The sequence below is a fragment of the Lynx rufus genome, unplaced genomic scaffold (genome assembly GCF_022079265.1).
Source record: "Lynx rufus isolate CCGP_SWC_20201006 ecotype Redwood Valley unplaced genomic scaffold, mLynRuf1.p SCAF_3, whole genome shotgun sequence".
NCBI lineage: Eukaryota > Metazoa > Chordata > Mammalia > Carnivora > Felidae > Lynx > Lynx rufus.
This window is the reverse complement of record NW_025814845.1, coordinates 69,683,033-69,710,008: the sequence shown is the minus strand read 5'-3', so window position 1 is coordinate 69,710,008 and position 26,976 is coordinate 69,683,033. Positions and strand designations below refer to the sequence as shown.

At 41.8% G+C, this 26,976-nt stretch overlaps 1 protein-coding gene across 1 annotated transcript in view; it reads right to left on the bottom strand.

The window, feature by feature from the left end:
- The window catches only part of PKD2 (polycystin 2, transient receptor potential cation channel), a 51,184-nt gene extending 25,602 nt beyond the window's left edge, over positions 1 to 25,582 (bottom strand). Inside the window, exons 1-4 of the mRNA XM_047092378.1 lie at positions 24,982 to 25,582; positions 17,194 to 17,307; positions 6,723 to 6,856; positions 4,620 to 4,870 (exon numbers count right to left, since the gene is read on the bottom strand). Of these exons, the coding sequence (XP_046948334.1) occupies positions 4,620 to 4,870; positions 6,723 to 6,856; positions 17,194 to 17,307; positions 24,982 to 25,582 (1,100 nt within the window). The remainder of the gene's footprint in view (positions 1 to 4,619; positions 4,871 to 6,722; positions 6,857 to 17,193; positions 17,308 to 24,981) is intronic.
- Positions 25,583 to 26,976: the final 1,394 nt, after the last annotated feature.

Below are 26,976 nucleotides of genomic sequence, written 5' to 3'. Positions count from 1 at the left end.
AAAACAAAACAAACAGATAAAATCAGTGGAACACTGTGGCATTTATAAAGATAGTTGGTTCCTGGTGAGATAGAGTATGTAATAAATAACTGTAAATCTTATCAAGCTGGGTAATGTGCTTGGAGTAGTGCTTCATAAATGTCTGTCTTTCTTTCTTTCTTTCTTTCTTTCTTTCTTTCTTTCTTTCTTTCTCTTTTTTAGAGAGAGCACAAGCAGGGGAGGAGCAGAGAGATAGAGAGAAGAGAGACACAGAGAGAGAGGATCCCAAGCAGGCTCTTCACTGTCAGTACAGAGCCCAATGTGAGGCTTGAACTCACAAACCAAGAGATCATGACTTTGAGCCGAAACCAAGAGTTGGACACTTAACTGACTGAGCCACCCAGATGCCCCTAATTTTCTTTTTAAGTTTATTTATTTATTTTGAGAGAGAGATAGTATGTGAGCAGGGGAGGGAGAGAGAGAGAATTCCAAGTAGGCCCTACACTGACAGCACAGAGCCAGATGTAGGGCTTGAGCTCACGAACTATGAGATCATGACCTGATGATCCAATCCCTTTACACTAAATCTAGCCAAAACCTAGAACCAGAGGCCTAACCAACTTAGCCACCCAGGCACCCCCTTATTTAATTCTTATACACTTATTATCCCCCTTTTAGGTATGAGGGTCCTGAAGCTTAGTGAGGTCAATTCAATCTCGATGCTTTTGAAGGTATTGTCAGGAGCCTACACCAGGACTGTCTCTAGAACCTGTGCTATTCGCCCTTAGTTTATGTAGCTGCCTTCCCTGGGTAACTATACTCAGGGGCTAGATGACTCTAGGCTCCCAGAGAAAACTGCAGCCAAGAGGTACAAGTTCATCAAGTACCACTGTTGGCAACTGAACTAAACAAGACTCCACAGGGCATTTGGGTGTTTAATCCACAAGTATTGAGAGAGGCTCTCTTAGGAACCAGAGGCTTCTTTCGCATTAACAGGGATATAAAGATGGACCAAGTTCCTTTCCCTCTCACATTTATAGTAAGTAGGAAGATAAAAGTTGTAATTAAACAATTAAAATACAAGGTAGATGGATGATAAATCCAACAGAGAAGTATAGAGAAATTGCTCTGGCAGATCCTTGTCTGGGGTCCGGTGACAGCAAAGGTGCATAGAGAAAGCTTTGGGAAGAAGCTGCAGCAGACCTGGGCTGTGAAAGATAAGTAGGATTCAGGCAGGCTTAAGTGGATGAGAAGGGCATTTTCTTTTTTTTTTTTTTTTTCTTTTTTTCAACGTTTATTTATTTTTGGGACAGAGAGAGACAGAGCATGAACGGGGGAGGGGCAGAGAGAGAGGGAGACACAGAATCGGAAACAGGCTCCAGGCTCTGAGCCAACAGCCCAGAGCCTGACGGGGGGCTCGAACTCACGGACCGCGAGATCGTGACCTGGCTGAAGTCGGACGCTTAACCGACTGCGCCACCCAGGCGCCCCAGAAGGGCATTTTCAAGCCTGAGCTAGGTGAGGCCGGAGAAGTACAAGGCAACCAGCTGGTAGTTGAGTTCAGCTCCCATATGATGAAGAAAGAAACGTTGAAAGGTAGACTGTGATCAGATTGTGAAGAGCAAGCACAAAAGAGTCACTGAGGGAAGATTTCTGAGAGGCACTGAACGGAGTTCCTCTGGTGGCTGCAGGAAAGACTGGAGTGGTGAGGAATAGACAGCTCATGTGCAGAAAAGTTGCCATAGCAGGTCTGAGATGGCCCTTTATTAGGAAGGCCTGCTTGCAAGGTTGGGCCTTGGCTGTTCTGAACCTTGACTAATAAACAGCTCCCTATATTGACATAAAACTTTGATACATAAGAGTGGCTAACTGTGCCTAGCCTGTCTGTACAAACACAGTGGCTTATGCTTAACACCTTCTTTTCTCCTAGGAGTCTGGGATTTGGGTACATGCCAGACAATGGCTGCCTATGTGACCAGGAGCCAATAAATACCTCAGGCAGTGAGTCTCTAATGAACCTCTCTGACAGATATTGTTAGGACTCGTTACCGGAGGAATTCGGCATGTCCTATGTGACTCCACCAGGAGAGGACTTTTGGAAGCTTGCACTTTGTTTCCTCCAGACTTTGCCCCACATGCCTGTACCTTCTTCTGCTTTTGCTTTTATCCTTTCACTGCATTAAACCTTAGCCACAAACATGACTAGATGATAAATCCTGTGAATCCTCCCAAAAAATCCCTAAACCAGGGTGTGGGCCTGGGGGACCTAACACAGCTCAGTTAGCAGTCCCTGCAATAGGCCAGACATGATGAGGCCTGAGCCAGATCAGTGATAGGAAGATAGGAAGACAGACAGGAAGGACAGAGATAGGTCACTGCAGTGACCGTCAGAAGAACTTGGCCTCTGATTTGGAAGTTGGGGCAAGGGAGAAGTGACATCTGAAAAATGATTGGAGACTCTTTGAATAATGCAAAGGAGAACAGACCCGATAAGAAAGTGAGGAATTCAGTTTGGTCAGACTGAATTATAGGAGCTGGTGGGACATTGGTGGGATATAGTGTTATTTTTTGTTTTCTGTCACTAGAACACAAGCTCTGTGAAGACAGGGGATTTGTTTCTGTTTTGTTTCTTGCTGTTTTGTTGCCCTAGCCAGCACCAAGGGCGTTTCTAGAAAAAAGAGACCTCACTGGGAAAATGCCTGGCACAAGTAAACGCTCGGTACATTTGATGAAGAAATGATAAATTATCAAATAGGGATGAGAGAGGAAGTCAACTGAGTGTCAAGGGAAAAAATGTACAGAAAGAAAAGATCTGAATATAGAATGAACGTAGGAATAAGACAGAAGTGGGAGGGGTTAAGAGGAGGATTACAGAATGAAGGGAACTCAAGCATCACTCTCAGAAGTCACAAGAACGAGCAATCAACACCGCCAAGTTCTGCAGAGATGCCAAATGGGATGTACATCAAGAATGGGTCAGTGGGTTGGCAAACTCAATAAATCCACTGGTGGCTTCCAAGAGAGATGTCCAAAGCACAGGTTTAAGCTTTAAGGGGTGAATCAATGGTAAGGAAATGGACGTGGCGAGTGAAGGCTATTCTTGCCGGAAGTTTGGAGTTCAAGGGAAGGAGGAATGGGAGTAATTTGAGAATAGGGCAGAATCAAGGGGTGGTTTAGACACATGGCAGTCCATCCATGGTGGATGGACATCACCCACTCACCCATGCCTCCAACAGACATTTACTGAGTAGCTTGAGACAGCAGGCAGTGCTCAGGGCTTTGAGAATACAGCAGTGAACAAAATACAGTCCCCACCCTCAAGAAGCAGGAGTGCTGATAAGGAGCTGATGGTGGCAAGGAGCCACCCTAACAGTGTAATTAATAGAGAAGAAGCAATGTGGTTTAGTAGAAGAAACATGGGTTTTGGAGTCAAGCTGGTTTAAGTGCTGTGACACTTTGGGTAAGTGAGCTTCAGTTTTTTCATCTACAGAACGGAGATGACACCTATTTTCAGAGTTGTTTTGTGAAAAGCAGATGAGATAATGCATGAAATCCCTTCTTAAGTAGCGTCTGGTAGTGGCTGTATCCATTTCTCTCACTAATGATATGAAATTGAGTAAAATATTAGACAAGGTACCATAGTTTAAGGGCAGGAACTAGAAAAAGGAGCAGTAGACAAAATCATTACCAAACCTGGAAGAAATGTCTTTGGGATGATTCAATCCCTTTATGCTAAATCTTCTGACGTTTACCTAGTTTGTTCCTTACGGACCCTGGGACGAAATAAAATATGCATCGGATGATAAACAAAGAATCTGATCATTGGAGAGCTGTTTGCCCCCACTGTATAATTGACAAATCTGGAGTGTGGGTGTCTCAGTTCCCAAGAAAGGGATCTAGAGGAACTGACAGAATTAGGTTAGAAAAGTTTAGAAGACACTTCTAACCATAATGACTCACTCAGGGGCAGTGACCCTAAGAGGGCCACCTTGGGACCGCTTGAGAGCTCTTCTTAAATCTTTATAGTAACTACCGTAATTCTAAAAGTAATGACTATCCTCCCTTAATACACAAGATATTTTAAGTATGGTTACAAAAGAATACCAAAAATCCCTGCAAATACCCACAATGACAATACATACTCAACATCATAAACACATCTTTGAGAGGACAGGCTTTAAACCAGACAAAAAACTGCCTCCCAAGCTTATTAGACACTTTAAATAACTGTACTATGAACAAAGATATATTTGTAAATTCTAGTAAGATGAGAATTTCTGTACCAGAATAATTTCCAGTAATAACCTAGTGAATTATATCAATGGATCTAGAAAAATAGGAACGAGGCATCTTAAAAGAAACCACCAAAGGCCCAGATAGCCTCTTTCTTGTGGGCCATGTGTCAACAATTTAGCCTGTTGAAAAATGTGTGTGCAGAAATTGAAGGGGGTAAAAAGTAGAGAAAACCTGAGAAACCAAAAGTCAATTTGGCCATTGCCTCAACTGTAAGCACTGAAGGCTCACTTAAAGCATCTTCTCCTTGGTTGGGGTTAGAGAATAAATGATGAATGAATGAATGAATGAATGAATGAATGTCAGTGAGAGGCAAGGATGCATGGCGACAGGGCACAGACACTTACGCCGTTCCATTTCTTGGACCGAATGGAGCCCTGTCTTCACTACTGACAGAGTAGACATCATAGCACTCTTTAATCTCATCTCTCAAGTCCTGAGGGATAGAACAGGACCCGTTCCTGACTTTGAGCTGCCGTATACGTGGTACGCCTAATAGGAGGTTTTCGTAGTAGATGAAGCTTCGGTTGTCGGCGTCAGTATTGTTGCTGGGTTGTGTCTTCCAGTAAAGCCCATCCAATAAGGCACCTTCTGTGAACTGAAAGTGAAGGAAACATTAAAAAAAATTTTTTTTAACGTTTATTTATTTTTGAGAGAGAGAGGGACAGAGACAGAGAATGTGGTGGTGGGGGGTGGTGGCGCAGAGAGAGAGGGAGACACAGAATCCAAAGGAGGCTCCAGGCTCTGAGCTGTCAGCACAGAGCCCAGTGAGGAGCTTGAACTCACGGACCATGAGATCATGACCTGAGCCAAAGTTGGACGCTCAACGGACTGAGCCACCCAGGTGGCTTCACCCCGTGAAGGAAACATTTTTGAAAAGTTTTTTGAAAAGCTCCAAGCTTAGCGGCTTGCTTTGCACTTTCCTGGAATGTTTGCATGACCAACAGTTTGGCAACTCTGTGAACATGGTAGCATGACAAGAGTGGGTCTCTCTGTCAGAAAGATTAGGGTTGGATCTTGCTCCCCTGCTTACTAGCTGTGAGGCCTTGAGCAGGATCCAACTTCGAGCCAAGGTTCCTGCATCTATAATACTCATTAAAAATATATATATCCATTTTTTTATACGGTTGCTACCCTTGGTGCCTAGGACTAAAGGTGGGAGGTGTGGTTTACATGAATCCACAACTGTGATCATTTTACTTTTCCCTTATTAAAATAACACCCCACATAACCATGGTTCCAAACTTGCTTGGAGAGGAAAAGACTACAGTTTTGATTACCAGTCTGCCATCTGGTGGATCTTTTAAGTGTCTGGACTATTTTGTCACATTGTGAACTCTAACTGCCCCTGCCCCTGCTTTACCATGGAATTGTGTATATGTGAGAAGTCTCTCATTAGTGTGCCTGTAGGGAAGAAGAAGCTGTTTCTCAGTGTCTTACCCTTATCAGACAATCAACAGAGATGGATTGCTTTGCTCTGTTGAGGTGGGGAGAGATTCATATTATACAAGAGTGGTTTTGGATGCCAAGTATTTGGATGCCAAGATGTGTAATACACTCTAATTCCTGATGCCTAATTAGGCATCAATATTAATGGGTCCACATGGTCCAGTTTCCTCTATCTTTACAACCACCAGCTCTGACCCCAGCATTTAATAAAAATTTTAGAAAGCATCTCTGCAGGAAGAAACAATTGTTTCCTTTCTAATTTCCCTTCCAATTTTTCTAGGTTCTGAGCACCATACCTCCCAGATCAGCTTAACATTTTTCCTATGGTATCACTCATAGCTTATCCTCTGCTACTATGTTGGATCTTGTGCAATTTGGGAAGGCTGGATTGAGTTTCACATTAGAGATCTCTGAAAGAAAGTGCCTGCCTTATATCAGGTGCTGTTCTAGAGTATATGCCATCATAAACAAGGAGACAAAAGACAAAACAAAAACAAACAAAAAAGCAAGACTAAATAACCAAATTTTGCCCTTATTAGGCTGTATATCTAGGAGATACTCAACAGATATTTATTGAATCAAGAATGGATGAATGAATTATAGACTAGGGTGAAGAAGTTCCTGTCAGGCTAGAAAAAAAGCCCATTTTTCATACTCCCTAGCCATGTGTAAGCATGCTGAGTCTTAGTCTCCTCATCTACCACCCGGGGCACAACATTAGCACTTACCTTGTGTGGTTACTATGGCACTAAAGAAGGTAAAGTATGAAACACTCAACATGCTGCAAGAAACATACAAGATTCTCAACTGGACCATAACTTCCAACAACTCACCATAACCTACATCTCACTTGGTGTTAGGCACACAGTGGGTCCTATATATACTGGTGAATTAATTTATGAAGCCAAATGAATAATTTTCAGTGATAAAGAGGTACTTTGAAAGTCATTTACAAAAACAAAACAAAACAAAACAAAAATAGAAAAGTCATTTGTAAATACCTTCCAGAAGTCTTCCATTGAAGAAAGAGTTTTAAAGTTTGTTTTCTCTGTTTTGGACACTGGGGTGTCCAAGAAGAGTTGTGACATTATCCGGGTGTAGTAGTACACACTGGAACTCATCATCCCATAGGTCACTGGAACACAGAAAAAGCCACATAAACCCTGTGAGGGAACCCACACACTTACCAGTACACTCCCACTGAATGGGTAGGTATCCACAAACAGTCTGGTCTGTCCCTTGCCTTCCTTCCCTTCACCATTCTTCTAGGATCTCTCCCTAGCTCTCAAGCCTATAAAAGAAATAAATTAACATTGGCTTATGTGAAACAAAACTGGCTTACTAAAGAGCATTAAGTTAAGATCAAGTGCCTTTACTTGACATCTGGGACATGGCTATTCAACTTCATCTCCCCCTCCCCACCTAGATCAGCCCCTCAACACAGGGAGGCTGATCTGCATGGGTTCCTACTGAAGCCATGCTAAGTGTCTCGTCCTGAGGCTGTGCATATGCTGTTATTCTCTCTACAATAAAACGGGCAGGCGATTCTCTGTTCTACATCAATTCTCCACCCTTCTCTGCTCTGCATACTGTGGCTGACCTCTACAGATGGTACCACATAGGCTCCCTTGACCTTTGACATCCCATGCATTTGGCCCATAGGGGGCGGAACAGGAAATGGGGGGGGCTGAGGAAAAAGAGATTGGGTTTGTTTCCTCCACCCCTCCTCCATTCCCTCACCACCTGGATGCACTTTGGCAGAGGACCCTCTAACCTTGGCCATAGTTGCTGGGGGAATCTCTCCTCCCACAGCCATACTGGGTTCATGCCATGCCACTCCCTCCCCTTGTCCCTTCAGGCCTGGAGGTGGTAACTGTTCTGAGGGCCTCACTCCCCTTGTTGGTTCCCATAACCCTGCTCCACCTTTGGACATAGGGCCTTCATTAAACGTTCTTTAATTACCACTTTGAGTTTTCCATCCCTTTCCTGGCAGGATGCTAGCACAGACACATCTTCCTCCCATCTACCTATCAAATCTTGTATGGAACCCTCTAAACTCAAGCTATACTCCTTCCATAAAGATTTTCTGATTATATCAGCTCATTCTGAATGGTCCTAGAGGGAGGTAGGAAGATAACTTACAGGTTATCCCTCTAATCCCTTCACTAAAAGGGGGATTAAGTGCTATTTAATAAAATCTCTTCCTCATATAGTTCGCTTCTCCACCTGAGCAGCATAGATAATTAAGATTATTTAAAAAGAGGAGCAGATAATAGTGATTCAAACATAAGTGTGTTTTAGAGTCCACCTCGAGCAGTCAGTGGATCAGTAAATACATACAATCATGCGGCGTATCTATTTTATCTGGAGGGAAAGGAATGTTTTCCAGTCCCCTTAGTTTTAGGCTCCCTCACCTGTCCTCCTGCAACCCACAAATTAGGGTAAGAACATTCCTCTTCAAGTGCTCTATGACTTGCCACCTCTCAAAACTGTACTGGGCCACAGTTAAGGGTTTAGACTTTTAATCCATTCATATTTATGGGACAGAGTGCTTATGAAGATAAGCAAGGTGTGATCTCTGTCCTCAAGAAGAGAAGCTAATAAGTATCCCTGGGAAGAGCATTGTCCAGCCAGCTCCCATAGAGGGATGGACAGGGTATAATAAACTCTACAGAAGCTTTCTGTGGATCCAGAGACAGCTGAGGGAACAAAGCTGATATGATGCTAAAGAAAAGAAGTGAAGGATCCCCGAAGCTGAATAAAAAATTATTAAGTTGATTTTTTCAGTTAACTTGAAATTTGAATTTGCTTTGGATTGACTGATTAATATAGATCATTCTCAAATTTTTTACCTGTGGGTTTTATTGTTTAAAAAGATTTATGACAGATGATTTAAATATTTTGATGTATAAATATGCAATAGTTCTCTATGTATATAAATGTGAGTATTTTAGCCACTAATTAAACATTGTAGCTCTCTTACTTTCCTATATTTTTAATATCGATTGCTTTTGAAATTCTCAGGACCTGTATGAAATTTCACGCTTCACTAAAAGGGAAGTGATGCGTCCCCTTGACTATTTAGCACCATCTGTCAGACATCTAGAGAAACAATGCCATCTAGCTTTGAAGGGATGATTATTCTAACACATTGAATCAGCGGATATTAACTCAGTTCCTCCCTTGTACCAGGCCCTGGGATAAGCCATGGGATATCTTTTTTATTTTTTAATTTTTTTTTTTTTGAGAGAGAGAGAGAGAGAGAGAGAGAGAAAAGACAGAGACAGAGAGCACCTACAAGTGTGTGCCCACAAGTGGGAGTGGGGCCAGAGGGAGATGGAGAGAAACTCAAGCAGGCTCCACCCTCAACACAGAGCCCAATGCGGGGCTCCGTCTTACAACCCTGAGATCATGACCAGAGCTGAAATCAAGAGTCAGATGCTTAACCAACTGAGCCACCCAGGCACCCTTTCCATGGGATATCTCTGAGAGACAGCTTCATACACTCCAGGAGTCAGCTGTACCATGAGTCCATATTAGGAAAAGTTCTGTGTTAGGGAGCAAGAAGTACTAGCAAACAAGACAGAGAGTGAAAATGCACAAAGCTGTCAACATTTTGTAAGAGCACCTATGTGGCATCTCTGAGATGTGCCTAAGAGCATCCCTTTCGCCCTCTCTGTGCTGAGGGAGACAGGTGCATAAACCAGTCTGGCAATCCAAGGTGAGGATTGCAGTGAAAGAGGTGGGCCTGGACTTCAGCACAGCTCAGGGAGGTGGGATAGTTGATAAAGGCTTCTCACTGGATCTGCCTCTTGAGCTGATCTTGAGGGATGAGGAAGAACTGAACAGACCAAGAAGGTGACAGCCTAGGTCAAGGCCTTTCTGAGACTCACAGTGGTGTGGTGTGGTTGAAGTAACAGAAGTCATAGGGAGTGGCAGGTCCGAAGAAGGTAAGCAAAGACTGTATAATGTCTTTATTATGTAAAGATTTTAAACTTTATCTTGAAACTGAGGGATTATAGCATGTTAAATGGAAGAGTGACCTGGGTTAATCTGGTTTCAGAGACCGTAATCTGGAGCAGTGCCTGGGAGTCCTAAAAGTCCAGATATTAGATACTAAACAATGTTGTCTAAGGTCACTGAGTCATCTTAAAACTTAAATAAATCTTGTCACTTCTCTACTTAAAAAACCCAGCTTTCTACTATAAACTCCTTACAAAGCCTACCAGACCTATAGGGTCTGGCCCCCTGACTACCTTTCCATCCTTATCTGATAGTACTCTCTTTAGTAACTGTCTTCAGTTTCTGGAATGTTCTGAGCTTTTTCCTGCCTCAGAACCTTCACTCATAAAGTTCTCTCTGCATCTGACTGGCTCCCACTCTTAATTTAGATCCCAGAGAGGCCTTGTCTGTAGGGGAATCCTCCTCCCTGATTGTCTTGTTTCATATTACTTCTGCATTTAAGGGCAGGGCCTAAATCTGTTTTTAATTAAATTGCTGAACAGTTGACTGAATGAATAAATGAATAATCCAGGACAGAGATGATAAAGGTTAAAATAGGAACAACAGTGATGTATGAAGGAAGGCAGATTCGAGAGGCACTAAAGAGGAAAAATGAGAAAAGTGAGGGAAAGCATCTAGAATGACGTGTAGCTTTGGGGAGAGGCATCATGTGGGTAATGTTCACATTAACTAAGAGAGAACATGAGTGAAACAAGTTTGGATGAGGAGGATGACGGGTTCAGGGTTAGGAATGTTAAGGATGAGATTGCTAGGAGATACACAAGTGGAGATGCCTGATAGAAGTTGGCACAACGTTTGTAGTTCATGAGCAAGGTCTAGGGGGGACCTGGAGTCACCAGCATCAAGTACCAGTTGAGAATGTGGAAAAGATCCCTGAAGAGAAAGCCAAAGATCCAGTTGCAGAGAATACACTGGCTAAACACATTTCATAAGGAAAAAAACTAAAAGTGAATAGAGCAAGGAGAAACACAGAAAGAGAGGGAGTCCTAGAAGCCAAAGAGAAGCTTCTAGAAAGCCAAATGCCATGCGACCAAATGCCAGAAAAACCTGAAAAGAGCTCTAAAATTTGGCAATTAAGAGGTCCCTAAGTGGGGTGCCTAGGTGGCTCAGTCAGTTGAGTGTTTGACTCTTAATTTCAGCTCAGGTCATGATCTCATGGTTTGTGAGTTTGAGCCCCATGTTGGGCTTTGCGCTGACAGTGCGGAGCCTGCTTGGGATTCTTTTCCCCCCTTCCTCCCCCCACCTCCCCCCCCCACCTCTGCTCCTCCCTTGCTTGTGCTTTCTCTCAAAATAAATAAACTAAAAAAAAAAAAAAAAGGTCCCTAAGTGACTTTGGTGAGGCCTTTCAAGAAGTATAAGTGAGACCACAGAATAAACAAGAGAGGTGAAAAAACGTTACTAAAACCTCCAAATATTTTAATCCAGTTTCGGTTAAAATTTGAAGGAAATAGTAGTAACACACTGAGATGGAAATCTTTGAGGGATAAAGGCTGACACAGGTGCTTTTGCGAATGACTATACTGAGCTCGTATTACTTCTTTTGAAACAAAAGAGAAAGATATGTAGTATTAATAAATGTTATCACAAAGACATAAAGAAGAGAAAGCTATGCACATGGAGTACAGACTATGTATAAATTATATTTATAGAAGAATAAATACACATTTCTTGTCATGTGGTTTTTGTTCAGTTTACTGAAAAGGACAGAGAGCTTTGTGGGCATAGGCAGTCTTTAACAGTTACTTTCCATGGACTACAGCCTGTGATCTTAGGACTGAATATGTTTGCTGTGAGAAGCTGTTGGAATGTTTGTCACCGGAAATTGAACTAGCTTCCCACCAATGTGATGATTAACCCATGGCCTTTGATTTCCCTGACCTAGTTATCAACAGTGAGTCTCCATGGATTCTCTTGCAACGAGGAAAACTATCTTGATTAGACAACCATCCTTGCAAGATTTTTACAAGTAAAATAAAATATTCATTTCCTTTTTATTGAGATATAATTGACATATAATATAGTATAAATTTAAGGTGTACAATGTGTTGATTTGATACTATTCATTTAATTTCTTAAGAATTTTTTAATTTTAGGGGCGCCTGGGTGGCTCAGTTGGTTAAGTGTCCGACTTCGGCTCAGGTCATGATCTCACTGTTCATGAGTTTGAGCCCTGTGTCAGGCTCTGTGCTGACAGCTCAGAGCCTGGAGTTTGCTTTGGATTCTGTGTCTCCCTCTCTCTCTGCCCCTCCCCTGCTCATGCTCTGTCTCTTTCTGTCTCTCAAAAATAAATAAATATTGAAAAAAAAATTTTTTAATAAAAAAATTTAAAGAAGCATTTTTTAATTTTAATTTTTTAGAATACTAACATTTTTTTAGAATACTAGAATATCTTCTTCCAGAGAAAAAGAAATGGAGACACACAGATTACTTCTTAGAAGGGCTCTTCCTGTCCTAGGATACATCATGCTATTTTAGGACAATGTTGTTCATTTCTCCAATTTCATTACTTCTTTGGACACTAGTGAGTTTAAAGTTAAAGACTTTCTCACAATAACTGATTACATTTTCTACTCTATGAAATATGTTCTATTTTCTATTCTGTAAAATATTTACTGAGGCCTTGGTGTTTTTCTCAGTGACTTGTGGGTTACAAATGTGGTAAGGTATTAACCCTTTGTAATATTTCTTGTAAATATTCTTTACAATTGTTTTCTGCCTTTTAATCTTATCTATTTCTGTGACATGTACAAATACTACATTTCTATGATGCTAACTCAACTAACTTTTCTTTATGATTTCCATTATAATGTCTAAACATAGGAAATTTGAGAAACTTTAAAGACTGGAGGGAGCAGAAAAAAAGAAGAGGCAAAGGTATTTTTATCACAGATTCACCAAAGACTTTTTTTTGCCGTTTCCAAACATCTTTAATAATATTTATTCCTTTCCTTAACTTTAGCATCTAAGTCACACAAAGAAATACTCTTACTATTTATAACAGTAACCCATATAAAAATAAGTATTTTGATGGTAGATTCATAGCAACCTTAGGTTTCAAGTAAGAATAAATTCTAAATTACAGAGAAAATAGGATTACCTAGTCCCCATGTTATTTCTCTCCTCTGGGTTTATGCAGACTGATTTTAAAGATACAAGGGCTTAGAACTAACACTGATAAAATGGAAGATAAGCTTTGAGGGACACTTAGGCTCAAATGCTCAAACAATTAATTAGAACCTATACTTCTTAGAACCTACTGATGAAAGAGTTCGGCCGCGGTCAACGATCTCTGGGAAGAATTTTGCTTTTACTATTCTCACATGACAGTACCTAGGATCTTTTGGTGTATTATTCCCAACCTGCACAAAATCTTTCAAAATAAGTATTTCACAGATACAGGAAGGTTAAATAACTTAGTTCAAACTTACCTAGTATATAAGTAGTGGAGCTGGAATTTGAACTCAGACCTCTGTTGATGCAAAAAAAAATCTATACTTTTCCTACTGTGTCAAACTGCCTTCCAGATCCCTATCTATTTCATATCAAGAGCTTCCCATGTGCAAGGCATAGGGCTAAGTACATTCTCTCATATACCCACAAAGTAATGAGTTTGATATTATTGGCCATCTGATATTGATACTGTTGGCAAGATTTTAAAACTAGTAATTAAAGATATGGTTTCTGAGCAATGGGGAAAGGGTTCAATCACTAGGAGCCAGTAAGGCATTGCTAGGAATAAATCATGTCTGCTTATCTCATTTCCTTTTTGATTCGGCCAACAGCTGATAGCAGAAGAATTATGGAGTTATTCAGACAGGCATTAATAAGAAAAAGTCTTTCTTATTAACCTATTTCTTGAACATTCTGACCTAGATGATAATATAATTCAGTGAACTCCACTCAAAGAGCTTTCACTAATGGATGATGCTCTTAGACCAAACTTTTTTTGATTTATTATTAATTAATCAGGATAAGAACATGGATGATATCAACTCTATTGATCCAGTGAAGCCAAGAGGAACAGCTGATACTGACATGAATGACTCCAGATCCAAGATAATTTCAACAGATTGGAATGATAAGCAGGTGCTAATAAGATGGAATTTAACAGAGCTGAAAGGGAAGTCCTTTCAGGACTATGTTCCAGGAAGAAGTGTTCAAATACTAGCTGGTGGACACAGTGATTTATAGTTTGGGGGGAAGAGACTGAGGAATCATTTACGTGAAGGGTCAGGTGATGGGAGGGCGCAGGAGCCACAGCTTTGTATCTGAATAAGGACACTCATAGTCCCACTTTTTCCATTCTTTCATCATGAAGTTCCTACTATACTTTCTTTCTTTTAAAGTTTATTTATTTGAGAGAGACAGAGACAGTGCAAGTGGGGAAGGGGCAGAGAGAGAAGGAGAGAGAATCCCAAGCAGGTTTGGAGCTGTGCAGAGCCTGACACGGGGCTAGAACTCACAAAACTGTGAGATCATGACCTGAGCTGAATTGGATGCTTAATGGACTGAGCCACCCAGGCAGGAGCTACTGTACTTTCAAAGGGACCTGATAAACAGAACATGTGCAGGGGGAATTTCTATCGTGTGGGTACTCAAAGGCATATCGCCAATGACATGATTAACAGTTAAAGGAACTGAAAAGGTTTAACCTAGAGGCGACTTAAGGGAGACTTGAATGGCTGTCTCCAAACTTCTGATAGGCTAAATTGGAGAACTTGGTAAAGGTACTTGGTAAAGGTGGGCCTGGAGGGGGCACTAAGAGAGGAAGTTAGACAGGAGTAGACTTGGCTTCATATAAGGAAGAACATTCTAACATAGCCATAGAAAAATGAAATGAATTATTTAAAAGAAGTAAGTCCCTTAACTTGAAACTGTTACTCAATCAGACATAGGATGCCTGACCACTTGAGAGGAACGCTGGAGTGCAATTTTAGCATTCAGTGGAGGTTTGATCATATGGTTGCTAAGATCCCTTCTTAACCAGAGATTCTACAATATTCTGAAAATAAAACTTTGCCTATGTAAAATATGTAGCTACTGGTATAAGAAAAAAATGTGATTAGTGTGAAAAAGAACAAAAAAGCTTTAAAAATTCTAAAATAAACAAGAGAACCCTAATTATATGCCTTAAGGCATGTTTCCTAAAACTCTAGCTATTTGGTTTATTTATCTGGCCTAGATCCCAAACTTGTCAGTGCATCTGAAAACTCACTTCTCTGGGACACATCTAGAAGGCTCTGATTTAGCAGATCTGGGCAAACGGCAATTTAAAAAAAAATTCTCTTGGTGATTCTGATGCTCAAGCAGTTGGTATGGGGGCGGGGGGTGGGCATAGAAAACCTAGACTTACTTATAGGGATACTTACATTTTGCATAAGACATATATGTATGTATGTGTCTATGTCATGCTTAAAAAAACTTAACAATGATCCCAATCAACCTGTTAATATTTAAGGCCACTGTAGCTTAATATTTAAGCTCCTATGCAGGGAGCAAAATCTCCTTCAATATTCTAAGCTCTAACAGCTTAGAACATAAAAGTTAAAGATACCACATCTCTGCCTTTACGACTTTTATTGTAATGAATAGATCTTTTCAGGCTTTTCAGCATTTCTATCGTAGATAGAATGTTTTAAAAAGTAATGACAGGGGTGCCTGAGTGTCTCAGTCAGTTAAGTGTCCAACTCTTGATTTCAGTTCAGGTTATGATCTCGCTGTTTTTGAGTTCAAGCCCCGAGTCGGGCTCTGGCACTGGCAGCATGGAGCCTGCTTGGGATTCTCGCCCTCTGCCCCTCCCCCACTCGTGTTTTCTCGCTCTCCTCTCTCTCTCTCTCCCTCTCTCTCAAAATAAATAAACTTAAAAAATAAAAATAAAAAATAATTAATGACATTTCCTTTCTAAACAAGTAACAGAAAAAAACCAAGAAGATGGATGTTGTTGACACATACAAACTTTGTAGCTTAAATAACTTCTTTTTTGCTTAAGTTCCCACTTGGAAATGCAAAGTCTCAGAAAATATAAAAAGAAGTCATTCCCTGTTAAAGCTCGTCAAGAGCTGACTAGCATTAATAAAAACTGTGTGTGGGAATAGTAAATAAATCAGTATTCAATTTCTTTTTTTTTTAATTTTTTTAATGTTCATTCATTTTCTGAGACACAGAGAGAGACAGAGCATGAGTGGGAAAGGGGCAGAGAGAGGGAGACACAGAATCCAAAGCAGACTCCAGGCTCTGAGCTGTCAGCACAGAGCCCGATGTGGGGCTCAAACTCATGAACTGCGAGATCATGACCTGAGCCGAAGTCGGACGCTCAACCGACTGAGCCACTCAGACGCCCCAATCAGTATTCAATTTCTTAAAATTACAACTGAAACTTAAATGTTTCCTCAATCCTTTATGTTCAACTTAGAAACCTTTTTTATTCTTTTTATAAATCTGATAAATTCAAAAAGCTTTTTGCACTTAGTCAACTGAATTCAAGGTGGTCAATTTTAATGTACTAGGAATGGCATTATCAAACTGTTGATTAAATTTTGATTTTTTCCATATACAAAGAAGGGGAGTCCTTTCAAGATTGGCGTTAATTTTTCAGCATTTCTAAGTGTGCACGGTAAGAATGAACTCCTTTCCCAGGAGTATGGTAAGAGGTCCTGGTTGCCATAAATCTGCTTCCTTGTCTGTTCTCATAAAAGGCTTTCGAGAGAACAGGACAGGACTCCCATCATTCAGTGCTCTTTGATTGAGAAGATAAAACCCATTGTCTATGACCTTCTGGACTCTGAAGCAAATGGTTTCTAAGACTTGTTTCTGGCTAAGTCTGGACTCCCCTCCTTTCCCCAAGGACGCATGGACATATGAAAGAAGAGAAGAAGAAAGAGGTGAGTCTGCAGTAAGTTTCCTTAGAGTACAGGTCCAGTGCTCATTGAAGATTTGGAAGATATTAAGAACTAAATGAAGGAACCCACACAACAAACACATCAAAATCCAAAAGACTGGGACTTTTAAATATGTATATGTGTATCCATAAAAGCAATATTAGGTGACATTATTTGTATTTCCTGAAAGTTACACTTGGAAAGCCGTTTTGCTAAAAATAATTCTTATGTAGACTTTACATTAATTGATGTAAAAATAGTGACTGTGTATTTACCAGGAAATCTAATGCAAAAATCCTTTTACTTGGTTTCTTGGTGTCTGGCAGTTTGCGAGATGCGTGTCATAGTGAAAATGGTCACAACTGGCAATGAACTGGCCAGATAATGCTGAATTTTAATTAATGTTCACCAGAGGAGAGAGGAGGGCTTTACTAAATTCTAAATTGAAATTGAAAACAGAGAACTTCTGAATTAACCCCTCTGATGCATATACAATTCCCTTCAATTATAGTTTTGACAGGTCAAATATTTTCAAAACTTTTCTTTTAGTAGGAGGAAATGTTCTACTTACAAATGCATAAGACTATGAGAAAAAGGAGGTATGTGGCCAGTTCCCGTAAAACACTTTTAAGATACTTCTCACGGTTAGTGTTGCTTTCTTCCATGAGTCTTGTTCCCCAGAGACCTTTAAAATAATGAAAAATATGACATTTTATTTTTCAAATAACGAATGGCAGAGAAAACATATAAAATAAATAGCATAACCTTTAAGAGAGATTCTCCTGCACTTTTTTTGGCATGCTCTGAATGTAACTGGGAAATTGTTTAGCAGGAGTGCCTTTTACTTTAGAATATATCAACCTCTACTGTCCCCCCAAATATGCAAATCACAAGGCGACAATCTGATCATTGTCTAAACTCCCAATCCTATTGGAAAATGGCTTAATAAAAATTTAGGAAGAGAACAGGAAATGAGGGCAGCCTAGAAGAGCAGATTAAATACTTGTGCAAACACATCACCTCTTCCTGTGTGGGGGGAGGACGCAACCTGGCAATTATCCTATTACTGAACTGTTAGTACATGATGTAACTACATGGCACATGATACCTTTCAGGTCACCCTGATGAAAAGAAGGGCTGGTTGGACCATCATTTCACTAGGGGAATATCCATTAAACTTCTAGCACGCTGGCATAAAATCTCTCTACTCTGTACCCATCTTTGTCCTTTAAGAAACTCAATGCTGACTGACTACACTAAACATGCTAAGCTTAACAGATTTTTAGAATGCTAATTAACATATCATCTTTAAATTAAAAGCAACAATCATCCAACTTTTCTCTCTCTCTCTTTGGAGAAAGAGTAAAATCAGCAACCATGTTCCACATTTTAGCAGATGGAAAAAGTGTTCGGCTGGCTAAGTGGGATGACATAACCCTCCATGAGCTTGCTGGAGGCAGTTACCACAGTTTTGGACTCAGCCAGCAGACAGACATGGTGGCCATCCAAAACCCCCATTAATGAACAGTGCGGTAAAGTCACATTTCTGGTTACTTGGAAGAGACTTAGTATTTTCCAAAAAAGACAAACTTCTCAATCCTCTCAGTTAGATTAGGTCGGCTATGAATGGCAGCCAACCTGGCCCCTGCATTCTGCCTCACACTCCTTTTCCACAGAGTTGAACCCCTTCAGTCACTGAAACTCACACAGCCACTGGAGCCACCATGACACCACACAGAGAACAGGGAGAAACGGTATCCAGGCTTTTACTTCATAAAAATGACTTCATCACTAGTGTTTATGTATTTTTTAAGTCTTAGAATAATACATTAATTTTACTCCTAAATTTGGATATTTCATTTCCTTTTCTTTTTTCTCTCAAATTTCCTTTAGGAAAATCAACATCGGAATTCAAAGACACTGTGTTACGCATCACAGGTTTCAACACACGGAAAGTGGAGCATGACTTATGACCAGGTTTGCTTCTGCCAAGATCTGGTAGTTGTCAGGGAATTACTCACTCAGAAGAAATGCAGCAAGCAGAATGTTTGTTCGCTCAAACTCTATCATATTTAAAAATTATTACAAATTTAGATGACATGGAAAATTACAACTCAGAATAACACAGAGGCAGCCAAATATTAGTCTCAGTAGCCCTGGATGCAATCACACTCTTTCTTTGGTTATATTTCTTTTGGAGGCCAGACCTAAAGTATACACATAAGTAGGGATTACTAGTCTCTTTATCATCAGGAAAGATTGTTGTCTTGCCTCACTTGGTCAGTGATTTCACTCTTTCCCATGGTTTATAAACAATTATGCACTAAGGAATAGTCACAGTTCTTAATATTTACAAATGGTAATGCGAACTATAAATAGAAAAACCAAACTCCCATCAAATTTTATTCAAGCTAAACTTGCAAGGGCCTATCGCAATTTAATTCTAGCCCTCAAATGAAATATTTCAAATAAAAAGAAACAAAGTCCCCTTATTTATATTTTAATATACTTTATGCATTTCATTGACTTTTTCTAAGTTAGTCTACTTCCTCAAATGCTTATTGCTTTAAAAATTTCATCCAATTCCCCCACTGGGTGTGTATATAGGGTCTGTCTGAGGACACAGGGACCTGTTTATATTCTGATGGGTGAGAAATGGCTACATCCACAAATAGAAAATAATTGCTGTCTTGTAACCAACTACTTCCATGTTTAGCACAGCTGATAAAATAAGAATAAAGACAGAGCTCATGTCCCAAATGGCAGCATTCTTCAGAATCAGCTGTTGTCTTTTCCCACAATTGGCCCAGCTACAGAGGGAGTACCTGCCTGGCATTTTAGGTACTCACGCTCAGTACATAAAGTGTCTCCAGCTGTCAGGGAGAACATGCTGTGAGGGGGACAATCAGACAATATCCAACTTCTCTCATGTTTAAGAAGGCATTTATTCAATTTCAGAGCCCAAAATTGGAGCACTTTATCTAAACAGTGTATATTCCCCTGGGCAGTGGCACTGATATGAATATAGGGGAACTCTGAGATGGAGAATCCAAAACACCAAAGGTGTCTCAAACATAAATGTGAAAAAAATGTCATTGTTGCAACTGTCTTATTCACATACTTCCAAAACCTTTTTATTTTGCAATATATAAAAAAAAAAATCACAAAGAGAGAATGACATAATGAACTCCTCATATTCTTATGTATCTGACTCAGCTTCAACAATTATCAACTCAATGCCAACTTTGATTCATCTAAACCCTCACCCATTCCTCTGAATTTTGAAACTAATTCCAGCTATCATATCATTTCATCCTGAATATTTCAGTTCTATAGTTATAGGACTCAGTGTGGATCATTTGCCTTACACTAACCCCATCCCATCTGAAATACACTGAATGCTCATGACTCATTGATCATGACAATGAGGAATAATGAGGAATAATGTGGAATTTTGGAGTCGGCTGTGTTCAAATGAGGGCTCAGAACTGTGAGATCTTATCTAACATCATGAGGCTCCATTTCCTCATCTGAAAATGGGGTAAGACTACCTCTTTGTGGGGTTGCTCTGGGAATTACAATATTATGTGTAAAGCACATAAGGTGCTTGAAAGAGGCCTGTCTACAGCTCCAGAAACAGGTACAAATCTGAAAAAATGTCCTACTTCTGACATCTAGTTGGTCTAAATTTCAGAACAGTGTAAATGCCCAAATCCATATGAATTTGGATTTCACTGTGAATAGCCTGACCAAATTCTCACTGCATTTATATCATAAAAGAATCCTGTTCTTTTGTGCTTAGATACATGTGGGCTTTGTTTAGGAAGACAAACACAATCCTTCCTAATTGTTACTTGAATTTCGTGGCCACCTTTAAAATGGGAAGTGATGGGTGCCTAAGTGGCTCAGTCAGTTAAGCATCTGACTCTTGATTTTGGCTTAGGTCATGATCTCATGTTTGGTGAGTTCGAGCTCCATGTCGTATTCTATGTTGACAGCGTGGAGCCTACTTAGGATTCTCTCTCTCTCCCTCTCTCTCTCTCTCTCTCTCTCTGCCCCTCCCCCACTTGTGTTCACCCTCTCCCTCTCCCTCAATAAATAAATAAACATTAAAAAAAAGAATAAAATATTTTTTAAAAAAGGAAGAGACTTTTTACTACTATTGGGCCATTTAATATAGAAGATTCAGTTGCTACCTTATATGATACTGACTCCTGAATCTTGAATTCTTAGCCTTCTCCTGAGGTCCAGACAAGCAGATACCACAGATAACAGCCAGCTCCACCGTATATCCCACAGGTAGTTCATACTCATATGCCCCATGCACTGAGATTTTTCTTTGTCTAGAAACCTACTTGCCCTGTTTGAGTTAATGGTATCAAGCCAGAAACATAGGTTCATCCTAAAGCAGGCCCTTTTCTTAACCCTCATATGGAATTGGTCCACAATTCTGATGGCTTCTGTCTGTCTCCAGGCGAGCTTCCCTCTATCCCAGTTCACATGCCTTGGATGCAGCCTTTCACCCCTCTGTCTCTTGCTTAAGCCTCTCCTGACCTATTCTCCCACCAACCAGTACTATGCGCCTCACCCCATTCTCTACATTCTTGCTAGAATCATCTTCAGATTAACATGTAAAGCCCTCAAGAGCTCTAACTTTTTAGAGGGAAAAATACCAAGAAGCTACAGGCTTGCTTGGTCTTACTTCTGCTATTTTTTCCCTCCTTAAATTCTCCCCTCATCCTTCAAAATGTTAACTCAAGTTTCACTTCCTCTGACCTCTCCAGGTAAAGCTGGCCCTCTCTTTATTGGGTCCCTTCCAAACCTGACACCTGGCATTGCAATTATTTACTTACATCTGTTTCTCCTACTAAACTGAGCTCTTTGAGAGTTGGGTGAATGATAATTCACCTTTGTATTCCTAGTACCCACTACAAAGGAGACTCTCATCAAATGTTTGTTGATTGCCCAAATTCCGTTACTAGCATAACCTTTCCACAAACCCCACAGTAGCAACCCTCCCTCAAAAAATTCTCCACAGCTATGGAAATACAAAATCTCATTTGTTCAAAATTATAGTGCAAATAATAAAAGGAAGAAGTGATAGAGTGAGGTTTAGATTAAAAACAAAGGGAAAGTCACAATAGCCGAAAGGTGGAAACAACCCATGTGTTCATCAACTAACGAATGGATAAACAAATGTGTTGTATACATACAATGGAATATTATTCATTTATCAAAGGGAATGAAATGTGGATACATGCTACAATATGGATAAATCCTGAAAACATTACGCTAAGTGAAATAAGTCAGGCACTAAAGGACAAATATTATATGATTCCACTAATATGATGTACCTACATTAGAAAAATTCAGAGACAGAAAGTAGAATAGAGGTCACCAGGAGCAGGGGAATGTGGTAATTGGTAGAGTTTCTGTTTGAAATGATGAAAAAGTTCTGGAAATGGACAGTGATCATACAACATAGTGAATGGGAGAGGAGGTATCTATTTCTTATAGTAGCTTAGCCTACCCTGACCAATACAATCAGTACTTTAGGATTTCTCTAGGAAAACAAAAACCCCAAACCCCAAGCATAGGTGTTTAAAATAACAAACAGGAAATGACTTTACCAGGTTGATACATCCATAGAACACATTCAACTCTGGAAATTCAGAAAATTTGATAACTCATGTAGAGTATCAGATTTTATTTTTGCTCTAAAGATTTTGAAGAAGAAAAAAAAAAAAAAAGTAAGCAAGACCAGTGAGGATGTCTTTAAGTTTGGGGGCAGTCTTTAAATCTTTCAGCCATCTTTCACTGCCTTTGGTCCAGATCTTTACCACTTCTTCACTGGCTGCCTCCTACATGGCCCTCCTGTCTCTCTGTCTCCCTGTGCAAGATCTCCTGCACAGCACACCCCCTGATATTCCCTTTCTGCATGTTCTGGTCCTGTTAAAAACTTGCAACCACTTCCTAATATTTAGGAATAAATTCTCAATTCCTTGGCTGGACACAAGGTGTCCCACAACCAGGCCTCAAACATTTCTTTTTACTATCCTACTTCTGCTAAGTAGATCTATCTACTGTACAAAGAGCAAAAATGACCATTTGTTGTCCATATTGGATTCATGTCATTAAAGAACAACACAGAGTATGTTGAAGCTGGAAAAGACTTTGGAGATTAAGTTCAACTCTTCCATTTTATAAATCAGAACTGAGGCCCAGAAAATCTGAGTGAGTGTATAAAACCACGAAGGCAGGAGACCCCCAGGGAAACTCTAGACCACTCCAAGCTTGAGTAATCTCTCCTACCTTTATAAATTGCAAGTTACTTTCTGCCTTTGATCCTAGGGTACTACTTACATATTGCATGTGAGGTTTTTGTCATTGGTATCCATGAGGGGAAAAAAAAAATCACAACTCATTCATGGTATTTAGTGTACTTTTCTTGGTTTCTGTCCATAAGAAAATGGTGCTGATGCTGGTTTAGTTCTTTTGTGTGTGTGAGGGGAGGGGGGAGGGGGAAGGGAGGCACCTAATGCAGCGGTAATTATTCAACAAATGTCACTTATTTAATAAGTGACAAGTATATGTTTAATTTTTAATATATTTAACATTTAAGAAAATAAAATTTATTCTAAAATTTTCTAAAATTAACATTTTCCTGAGTCTCTTCCCCTACTAATTAGACCATTGACCAGAAGTTCACTATGAGCTTATACATTGTCAATTTTCTTTTTAATTTCTTTAAATTTAAAAAATTTAAAAATTTTTGAAGAAATAAACTTGTATATAAACTCAAAGATACATATTTCACTTCATTATATTCTTTTATCTAGTTTATTCAAAGAAGGTTAAATGTGTTATCAGATGCTTAACCTTAGTTAAACGGATCATGACTTATTCATTAGCTTATAAAAAACTTCTCTCACATCAGTGAATATGCACATTTAAAATAAGGTAAAGTAATATATAATTTGTTTGGATACAGTTTTGAACCTTAAAAAGTGTTAGGGCTTTTTCCTAACTCACATAGGTTGTTCAAAAAGGATCTTTTGTTCCCTGTCACACCATGAGTCAGATTACCTAGCATAAGCACCTACATGAAAGTACCCAAGTGTACACAATTAAAAATTTATGATTTAACTTATATTTATGAAGCACTCACAACATGACAGAGACATGCTATGCATTTTACAAGTTTCATCTCATTTAATTCTCCCCACTCAAGAACTAAGTATTATAATGATCTCTTAAGAAAAACAAAAATTGGGGATCAGAGAGGATAAGCAGTTTGCTCAAGGTCACAGGGTCAATGTGTGGTGGAACTAGGATGTGGGTGAAGGACTGACTTGGTCTCAATCACATTGCTGTAAAAACACCTGGGTTATTTTGTGCAAGATTTTCAAAACTGACAGGGAAGAGAGGGGAAGGGAAACTTTCAAAAGAACTGAGCATGGAAACTCTTAAAAGTGGAGATTAAAATAATTTGAACGGTGAGAGCAAATGCAACTCTTTTCCAAGGATGCCTCTGACAAAACTTTGCAAAAACAGGATCCTATCTGCTTCTGGAAAATCTGTGTCCTCTAAATAGACACTGGCAAATCTGAAAATTCCTTTCCTGCCTTTTGGAAAGTTGGGCGCACCGAACTCTGACACATTTACACGCTGCTGGTATCTGGTGACTCCACTGATTTGTTGGAATTTCAAAGAACATTGATTTAATTATTTAGAAACATACTACCAAGTTTTAGACAATGTAACTTGTTCTTTGCAACTATTTCAGAAAAATGCCTAGATTAGAAGTGGCTGCACAACTGTTTTTCTCAGACATTATTTTATTCTGTTTGTGGTGATCTCAACAGCTCGCTTTCCCCAAAACAACCACACACATCACCAAAACATCAGTGACAACTCAGTGACACTCCTCCCATAACTTGGATAACACTACTGTTAACCCTTTCCAGAATGGAATGAGGGGCAATAGGGCATCCAGACCAGTGGAAGCCCCAGATATGCAGTTGCAACCACAGTCAGTTGTATTAGAATGTTTTTTCATTCTCTACAAGAAGAAAAATCTCCAGAGGTACCCTTTCATTCTATTACGGCTTTCACGTAGATCCAGCGGTAAAAATGTGCTGACACACCTTCTTCTTTTAGAAGAAGGAGGTATCCCATAAATTTGCACCTACAAGGGCGCAGTGGCGGTCCGCCATGGGTACCGGAAATAGGGCACAAGTAGCAGAGGTGGGGTACGCGCCTGCAAGGGAGGCGGGGACACAGGAGGGATGCGAGGTGGAGCCCCGGAAAGCCGCCCGCAGCTGGTTTGTGCATCAGCCGCTGCAGGTCGCGCTCTTACCTCGCAGCCCGCGAACCAGCCTCTCGGCCCAGGCCACTCGCGGCGGCTGCCCGTCCAGGGGGAGGTGGCGATGAAGCGGGTCCCCGCCGCCGGCCGGGCTGGGGCTCGGCGGGCCCTGGTCCTCTCTCCGGCGCCGCCTCCCGCTTGGGTGGCCGGTGCCGTGGTAGCCCCCCAGCCCCCGGCCCCGGGCGCCCACGGAGCTCACGGACGAGGAGGCGGCGGACCTCCGGCTGCCCGGGCGCCACTCCACGTCCATCTCCACCACCATTCCTCCTTCCTCGCCTTCCACCTCCTCTTCCTCCTCCTCCTCCTCGGCCTCGAAGCCCGGGTTGTCACGGCTCCATGCCTGCCGCGAGCACGACGAGAGCGGCGGGGAGGGAGAGGCCGAGGCTCCGGCCGGGGGGTCCCGCGCGGCCGCCTGCCGGATACGCTCCATCTCGATCTCCAGGCCCCTCTGCTCGCGGAGGCCGCCCGGAGCGGCGAGGCCGGCGCCCACGGCCGCGCCGCCCGTCATCAGCCGGCCGGGGCCGGCCGCTCGGGCTGCGGGCGGCCGCTTCGGGTCCCCGGGCTGCTGCGGCTGCACGCGGCTGGAGTTCACCATCGCGGTCACTGGCGCCCGGCGCGCCTTCGCCCCGGGCCGCGCTCGGCGCAGCCCGCCGCAGGAGCCATGTTCCTTTCTTCCCGGGGCCCGCCGCCTCCTGCTCCCCGCCCCCGACCTCCCCGCAGTCCCGCGTCCCTCGCCCGCCCCCTCGGCCCGCCTTCCCCTCGCCTCGCCTGGCCCAGCGGCCGCGGCGCGCGGCAGGGGGAGGTGCGAGGAAGCCGCCCCCGCGAACGGCGCGGTTGGCGAGCTGCGCCAGGGCCCACGTTCCAAGTGGAGCCGGCGCCCAGGGCGGGCGCCCACATTCCGTGCGGGTGGAGGGGCTTGGGCAGGGAGGGGGGCCTGCGGAGGCGGGGCGGGGAGGGGGGCAGGGCTTCTGGAGCTGTCGCTGCGTGCGTGACCCTGACATAATGCTTGGGTCCCTCTTAACCGCCAGCCCCTTCTGCCTCGATTTACCACATTGGAGACAGAGAGAGAGAGAAGAGAGAAAACCATTTTGTGAGATGGTGTGGACTAGCGATATCCAGTCTGCGCTGGTCTGCAGTAGGGGCAAAGAAATCCTCAGTTCATTTGAAAACTACCAACAAACTACTAACGCTGACTTCCTTGCCCTTTGGCGGCCGCCTGTCCCTGATTTTGGCGGCCGCCTGTCCCTTGCCCCGGCGGCTGCCTTTTGGATGGTTTCTTCAAGCTTTGGTCGGCTCCTCCCTCCACACATTGTGGAGACCCCAAGGATTCTGTCCAGGAACTCTCTGATCCCTGGGGCTCCCAGCATGAGCTCATCCATCCCCTCGCCTCGCTGTTGCCCTGAGCCAGTTCTGGCCTCGAGGTCGCAATCTCACGTTAGGCCCCCGGGGCCAGAACTTTGTTCCTACTCTACAGAGCACAGCCAACTGGATGTTCTGCAATGGTCTCAGACTTAACCTGTCTCAAATTAAATGCTGTCCTTTCACCCCTCTTCTTTTAAGCCTGCGTCACCTCCTGTAACCTCAGTTGAGATTTGAGGCATCGCTGTCCTCACTTGAAGCTTGCCAAGCTATGCTTCTCCATGATACCCTCATCTGTCTGCTCTTCTCGTCCTACACCTCATCTCCCTAAATCTTGTTACTTCTGCCCCACAAATCTCTGATCGGATCTGTGTCTCTCATCCGTGTTTTTTTGTATATTTCTCATTGGAACAACAAACCTGTCCATTCCACCTCCATTCTCCACTTCAAGGTGTCCACAGGCCCAAATTGTGTTCAGAACCAAAACCGTTCATGTCACATGATGCTTAGATACCTCTTGGGGCTTCCGACAGCTTAAAGGATAAAATTTAATTTCTGTAGGTTAGGTTAGTATATTTTCTTCATCTGCCCTTGTATTCATTTGTTTGCTAAGGCTGACATAATGAAGTA